Genomic DNA, 7,856 nt, shown 5'->3' with positions numbered 1-7,856 from the left:
AGAAGTCTCTAACATACAGAAGTCAGCTGTGATACCGCTGAAATCATTTCCAATTCCAATCAACCAATGTAATATTTACTATAGGTATTTTTTTGTGTGTTTGTGTGTGTGTGTGTATATATATATATATATACACGTGTACACTTATTTCCTTATGGAAATTATCGACGGCATCAATGGTCCTTGTTTTCCGCGTATTCGTTCCTTATTTGTCAGTGCGTATCTGTGTGTCTGCGTGAGTTTCTGCTAGCTGTGTGTTGGCAAAGCTTTAAAAAGTCTAGGTTTTTTTTTACCTTTGTTTCATCTATTGTTTCTGACTTTGTCGCCATATCCTTTCGACTCTTGTGCGTGTATCGTGCATGCGGATATTGTCGGCGATGTTCTACCGTCACCAGGGGACGGGTGATCCAGTGTGTCTCTGTGTGTGTGTGTATGCGTGTGTCTGTGTGTGTGTGTATGTGTGTGTTTGTGTGTAGGGGGAAAATGGTGTATCGCGTAGAAATAATATGTGGTATCATAGAAAAATCATCATAGTAATAATGTGTTGTCGCATTGTAAGTGGTTTTTCCTTCTGATCTGTTGTGTTTGTATTAAATAGGTGTGTATATGTGGATGGATGTATGTGTATGACTTGTAACCTTATGTCTTTTCGACTCATACTTAGACCACTCTTAGTATCTTTTTTTTGGTATTTTTGACATTTTCCATTAGAAATAACACGTTTAAACAAAGTGGTTTGTTTGTTGAACACACGCATTGACTTAACCAGAAAGATAGGCATCTAACTCCCGCAACACTTGTAGGCCAAAGGACAACGGGCCCTTCTGAACGGGACTGTCTTGCCTATTCCTCTATTTAGCGACGCCCCACAATACATGGAGAGACTCATCTCGATGTGGAGTCGCTCCTTTTTTTAGGTGCGAGGCGGTCAGTCAGTAATTTATCAGAACTTCGTCTGCTTTTATGCTTACTGTCTCTACCTTTCCATCTTAGAATTTTTCTCCCAATACCCTTCACAATACTAGTAGTTTTCGTAGCCCCTTCTCCCTTGGATACGCGTCAACGTCCATTCTTCGTCTCGCTCTTTAACTGGAAGAGTCGTACGAAGACTCACATGAGATCACTTTATTTTTGTGTCAGGTCAGTAGCCCCTGCAGGAAAAAATGAATCGCCTAACTCTGGCGCGGGAGACTACTAAAACAGGTTCTCTCTCGGTCAGTCAACGAACCGTCAATAAAGAGTATGACTATATAATTTGCTCCGTTAACCTTCTCCATTATCCTTTTCTCTGTTGTTGCCCCTGTTACCCCCGATCTCTGGTAAGTACCGTGTTGGGTTGCGTACGAGAGAAAGGGAGTCCACTCGAGTTCGCCTAGTCATAACGTCATTATCGGCCTGACATAGTGTTAATACCTTAATTTGGTACATTAGCTCATCCTAACTAGACTTTTTGGTTCGACTCTGTGTTTTTCCAACTATGCGGGTGAGCTGAGTCAGCCGAATCTCGTCGTTCTACCTGAGTTCTCTCTCGCCATCCCTCATTATTCCTTTTCCTATTTAGTTTGTTTCGCGTTTTGCATTGTTTTCGCGTTGTTTTTTGCCTTGCGTTTGTCCTTGGGACTTCATGTATTCTCAGAATGTGGAACATCCTTCAGGCGAAAACGTTCGCCAGTCTCCCGCAAGTCACCTATGACAGAATCGCGGTAGGCAGCTTACGCTAATACTAGTGCATTCCTCTCGTACCATTCATTCAGCACTGCTGCTCTGGCCACCACTGTATCCGTAGCATATAACATATTTGTGGGTGTATCTGTCGATGACTTCTGAAATGTTGATCGATGCAGGTAATGCAGGAGCTCCTTGCGAAGCTCACGTCATCTATGCTTGCATCGCATGGTTTCTTCATTCAGTACCCCTTTTGTCTCCAGAGAACCTACAACGACGGACCCTCCCGAATTTAGCTGGGTTGCTTTTCCCATCCTCTCGTCCTTTGCAGTTCGCAACTTGCAACCTAATAGTATTTTCAGTCCGGCTGGCGTCCGCCCTTTTTCCTCGCATAGCTATACGAGATTGCTCTAGTTACTGTTCTCAGCTTAATTATTATTATCATTATTATTAATATTATTATAGTGTTATCTTCAATTATTATTAATTAATATCATTATACTTATTTAGTAACGTACGCACAGGCAACAGGGACGAGGCATAATTTTTGTCATTGCGCCATGAGCCCATCATAGCTGACGCGGGTCGTGAGCGATTTATTAACCCGCTCGCGATCGTCCTCGTACTAATAGCGAAAGTATACTGAAGTCTGTTGTTACTTTCATTAGTCCGGTAGGTTTCTCACAGGTCATTGTTATCGCGGTTGTTACCATTCTGGTAGGGCATCGTAATCTCGCGATGTGTTTTTCTGCTGTTGCCTTTATTTCGCCCGCGTGCTTGTTGATTCTTATTATTGTGTTTGTTTGCCCCGTCGTTTGTTTGTTCATTTCTTTCTCTCTCGTGATGATGTGTCTGTGTAAATGATACGCCGTCACGGTCATGAACGCTTAATATACGCAATACATGATATCGTCACATGATACACCGCTGACGGGGTGGTACACTCGAGTATTTAAGAGTCGTTAGCGTCGCAAAGCCTATCTATAACGTAATCGTCATTTTATTAGATTCATTTTTATCGTATGATTATTTCATTCGTAATCAACCATCCTTTATGTTGTTGTCCTTCGTCGTTTCGTCAGCACAGGCACCAGCGATCTCGGGGAAGAGCGAATAGATCGTTGGGCTTTTTTGCTTGCCGCATCTTAAGTATTATTTTTCCTATTTGCGCAGTTTTTTTTTCGCCTGTCGGACTATCGGATCGGATGCGACTAGCATAGTTTGTTCCGTCCGTTTGTCCTTCAGGACACAATTCTCTGCTCTGCATTATCTGCTTTCCCATCATCGTCATATCATTATTACTTATATAATAACCATCGTGATCATCATCATCATCATCACAATCGCCGTTGTTGTTTATACCTTCATTTGTCGTCCCTTTTTTTTGTTATTGTTTTCCATCATGTCTGTTCGAAGCGTGTTTTTTTCAGTCTGGACGCCGCCCCGACTCTACTGCGCCGACGCTCCAGCTCACGCCCAGCTATGACGCAGGGAGCGGTACGTCATCCATCGGACGCAGGTGGCATTCGTCTACCCCAACATATGCCCAGTTCTTTCTTCGTTCTCCTTTTTTTCACCTTTGGCGACTTAAATGACCATTGGTAATTAACGTAATCATATCAGCATTCGCATTGTAGATATCACTGCCTAACATCATTGGTCAAAGAGATTCACTTTGTGAGTTTATCGTCATGGTTGGGTATGATTTTTCCGCCTGTCTGTGTGTACGTCGTGTTGTATCGTCGTTTGTTATCGATGAAGTGTTTGCGTTTTCAGTCATTTTCTATTAGTTACTTAATTACCAGAATGATAAGTGACTATCTGTGAATGGCTCGTATGTTTCTTAATGTGTGAGGCCCAGTTTGTCATAACTTCCTTTACTGCTACATCGTATTTATATGATTAGAGTACAAATGACAGGCACCCGTTAACATCACGCTAGCCGCTACCATGGCGATGTTTTTGTTGGTCCTGCTATTGTGCCAGCTTGTACTGTAATTATGGTTGGGGCAAACGTTTGGACGACTTCCCCTTCAAACATATTTGCTTTTAAGTTTTCCAATTGATTTCCTCTTTTTTTATTCGTTAGCAGTCTTTGTTTGCAGAATTTAACGGTGCGCTCTATGAAAATCCGTACTACGCTTCGACTCCCTATTGTTATATAACTATGAAGATTACCGTTTTTAACATTTATGCCATACTTAGTATGATGACCACTGTCATTATTACTATGACTGGTAATTATCATTACAATATTTATTATTGTTACTCTTAGGAAAGATTTGTCTTTTGTGGTTCCACTTACATCATCAGCTTCGATAACTCAATAATAATTCGGCAGTTACGCCTATCTAGAAACGTTCAATAGTTTTCCGTCTTTTCTATTTATTAGGTGTACGCGTGTTTGTTGAAGTGCGTTAGCAGATATCTTTTAGTGGCTTATATATATACCCATTATGGTTAGATTTATTTTGCTCTTTTATTACTATCATTATTACCAGTATTAGTTTTATGAACATACAATCGGTTATGTTGGTTGATACGCGGCGGGTACGTGTGTCAGCTTGCTTTTGTTGCTTTGTTATTACTGTGTGTAATTTCATAAGTACAATTTGTTGGTTTGTTATTAGAATCTCTTCGCTTTTTTTTCTGTCCAGTAAAATGGACCTCGTGGGAACTTTAGACAAATATGAGAGAGCAATCAATGAATCATCAGTACAAAAAATAGTTTGCACCTCACTGAGGGCTGCTTTTATATCCACACTAGTCCGGCTGTCTAATCAAGCGAGGTCTTTGCCGAGGTCGAGGGAAGAAACGGATAGAACGATTCGAGTGATGAGAATGAACCGATCACAGTGACACATTTATTATACCCTCTTTCCATCAGAATGAAGATAGCGACTCGCACGATGATGGACGAGCGCGTCTCTGCTTGCCTCTGTGTTTGTATGAACGTGAGTCGATGGATGCAGTAATGATCCTCTATCTTTACAGATATTCGAAATAATTCCTGTCGCTTTTTCGACAATCGGCGTGCTGCATTTGTATTGTATACACATTCATAGGATTTCGTTCACTATCCAGAAGGATATCACTGCTGTTACACTGTTTTGCACCGTTTCATCGTTTTCGTGCTACATTATTCTATGCTAATAGTGAATTAGCTATGATTATATAGCTTAGCATTTATGCCTATTTCTCAATTACACACGCTCCCTCTCGATGGAGTATTCGTTCTACTTTACTGTATCCAGCTTAGGTATCCTCTTGTTGGTTTGTCTCTATGCTATAGTCTGCTCAACCCATTCATTTTCTACATATTTTAGTGTTTATTTGTTTTACTATATCGAAGATACTATTATATTTATGATTAGTATGCTTATTCGACATCCAGCAATGGCAGGGTATCATGAATTGACAAAGTACTCTTGTCTGACCATAATTAGCTACGCCGTTCTCTGGTACGATATCTGGTTCCCTGTGGTTTTTGTATAGTAGTATGTGGCCGCCATATATGTGATCATATTTATGTTACGTTTTTTCTTGGAGTACTATTATGATTTGTTACGTTATGTTTTTTTTGTTGTTTTTACCGTTTTTTGCGTGTGGCTTTGTCGCGGTATCTGCGCCGTCTCAATACACTATCGCCTCCTTGTCAATCACATTTATCCGACATATTGTTTCCTGTTATTGATGTAATGTAGGCTGTTGTTATAATAGTTGATGCAATGTCTGAGTCAGAAATGATTCGATATCGTTGGGCCAGAGTAGGAGCAAAGGAAAACTGATCTCTGTCCTTAGACTGTTAGGTTGTTAACTTGTGTTGCGTTTTTCTGCGGACGACTAAAATTATTCCGTTTGTCTTGCTCGTTTGCTAGCTACCGTGCGGGTCCTGCCTGTTACTGATCTTGCGAAGGCGCGTTCACCACACTAGTCGGATTAAATAGCTTGTACCAACCGATAACGATTCGGCCGAGATCTAGGTCATCCAAGGCAATCTGGGCCATACCCATGAAAACTTTCCGTTCGACTCTGTCGGTTCTCTGCCGTTCTCCTCCTTTATCACCACTACCATAATCGCCCCACACGGTCACCTGATAAATAAATTAGAATGATCGAAGAAACACTTCATAGAAGAGAACCGTACTCAAAAATGCGACGAACACAATAGTTTTGAGTCTAGTGGAACAGAAGATGGGAGGTAGCGGAAAATCAGTCGCTTTCCTTTACTAAAATCGAATATATTATAATTAAGTTATATAACTTTTAATTTACTTTAAAATAGGCAATTAGCTAAAAAAACATATCAAGCTAAACGTGTATTTTGATAAGCTAATCCTTGATTATTTTTTTAGCTGTGGTAAATCAAAAATACGTTATTATTTTTGTATTTGCGTAGGTGCAAATGTTCGTCATTGGTAGTTGATTTAATCGTATTTATTTATAGTAGTGATATTTTTGCTGAATTTTTGAAAAAATTAAAAATTTAACTTTGCCAAAAGTGGAAATGTGTTGGATGAGGGCTGCAACTGTTCGTCACTGTGTTCACTCCTAACGCTACCACGCATACAAAGAAGAAATCAGTTTTCATTTTTTTTTGAGTAATACATTTAAATAAATCAAGAAGCTTTTATGTTTAGCAAATTGAAAAACGGATACTTTTGTAGTATTACCTGTAGAAGACAGCCTCTGTAGTCCTCGTGGAAAATGAGTTGTTGCTGGAAGAGTGGGTCGAGTGTCCTGCGAGCAGCGGTGGTTTTAGCCTTGGCCACGATAGTCTGGGTGCCGATGGGCAGCTGACCTGCCCTTCCAACCCCCTGAGGGCTTTGATCTGCGTCACTGCCGACACTGCCTGTCGTACGCACTAGATATACCTTGACACAGGGTGCTGGAAGGGCGTTAGGGCCAACTTTAAGTGGCTGTAGACCTTTCGCCCGGATCACTTCTACTTCTAGGTTGCCTTTCCTATCACAGAAACTCATTTGGATGTCTCCTAGGCTAGGACTAGACAGGGTTTGGCGGCCGACGATCTGGCCGGGACCCAAGCCTTCAACAATACTACCCGAAACTATGGGACCCGCTACGGACGTCACTGAGGGTGCGCCCCGTACGGAAGACGCTCCCCAGGTCGTGGCTGAGTCCCCGGACAGCGAGCCTTCTCCATCTGAGGACACACTGCTTGCCTGTCTAACGAGGTGACGCACTTCGTCGGGCGCAACCTGCGGAAGTTGAGGTATATAAACATGAGAATGATGCAAACGAACGTTCTATAGGATAAGCACTAGGAGTATATAAACTCAGAATTATTACCGTAATAATTCAACTGGATAAATTCGCTTTGTGATAAAACAAAGCAAATAGGTAAAAAAAAAGAGCTGTTGTTGCTATTAGACATTGTTGCAGAAACTATACATATTGCATTAATAGATCCAGTTTTTCCTAATTCTGTAAGGTTTAAAACAGAGTTTACAAATGCAAAAGTTGTGCTTTTGCTAACGATTAAAATTTTTTTTTTTTTTTTTTTTTATTAAACTGCTAGCGTCTCTGCATAAACTTATGTTCGATATTAAGTTGTCGAAAAAGACTGACCGCTTTTACCCTAGATGGAAGAAGATCACTTTTTGTACCATAAAATAATATCACTAAACTCAATATATCAAAAAACATAGTATCATCATTGTAGAACTCCTGTAACTTCTGGGCAGAAAAATGTTAGCCATTAAGAGAGTTCTGCAGAAAGAGAAAAAGACGATCGTCTAACGATGCAAGCTTTTGGGCTATACGTTGGATGCATTAAAATTTTCGATTTAAGTTAATGTTTGCCAAATGGCTAAAGGCGTATGTCGTAGATAGAAACAGCGCCTTTTTTGTCCACTAGTTCCAGTAAACTTTTTTAAATGGATTTTTTGTAACTTTTGTTCATTGTTGACCGCAGAGGTCCGAGTCAATTGTTTGACCAGGCGCCAACAAGTCATAATGCACAATTCCTGATACATTCATAATCCACATATAGCCAATTTGTTTGAGGTTAGTTTATGGCTTTGCCATAGATTACGGAGCACTTTTATTTGTTCTACGTTATTACCGTATGTGAGCTAATTTTTATCACCCGTTCGTTACATCTATTTTAGCGTTTCGCATATAGAGCTAAAGTAAAATGTTTTTTTTTAATTAATGTAGCACCAAAACAT

The 7,856-nt window shown here is 40.4% G+C and overlaps 1 protein-coding gene across 3 annotated transcripts in view; it reads right to left on the bottom strand.

The window, feature by feature from the left end:
• Window positions 1-1,282: 1,282 nt before the first annotated feature.
• Rim (Rab3 interacting molecule) overlaps window positions 1,283-7,856 on the bottom strand; it is a 41,392-nt gene continuing 34,818 nt past the window's right edge. For all 3 annotated transcript variants that reach the window (XM_022853247.2, XM_022853249.2, XM_022853248.2), the window contains 2 exons: window positions 6,339-6,884; window positions 1,283-5,759 (listed from right to left, as the gene is read on the bottom strand). In XM_022853247.2, the coding sequence (XP_022708982.1) occupies window positions 5,565-5,759; window positions 6,339-6,884 (741 nt within the window). In that variant the 3' untranslated portion in view covers window positions 1,283-5,564. The remainder of the gene's footprint in view (window positions 5,760-6,338; window positions 6,885-7,856) is intronic.

The sequence above is a fragment of the Varroa jacobsoni genome, unplaced genomic scaffold (genome assembly GCF_002532875.2).
Source record: "Varroa jacobsoni isolate VJ856 unplaced genomic scaffold, vjacob_1.0 contig01543, whole genome shotgun sequence".
Classification (NCBI taxonomy): domain Eukaryota; kingdom Metazoa; phylum Arthropoda; class Arachnida; order Mesostigmata; family Varroidae; genus Varroa; species Varroa jacobsoni.
The sequence above is the reverse complement of the archived record's forward strand: the minus strand, read 5'-3'. Positions and strand labels throughout refer to the sequence as shown.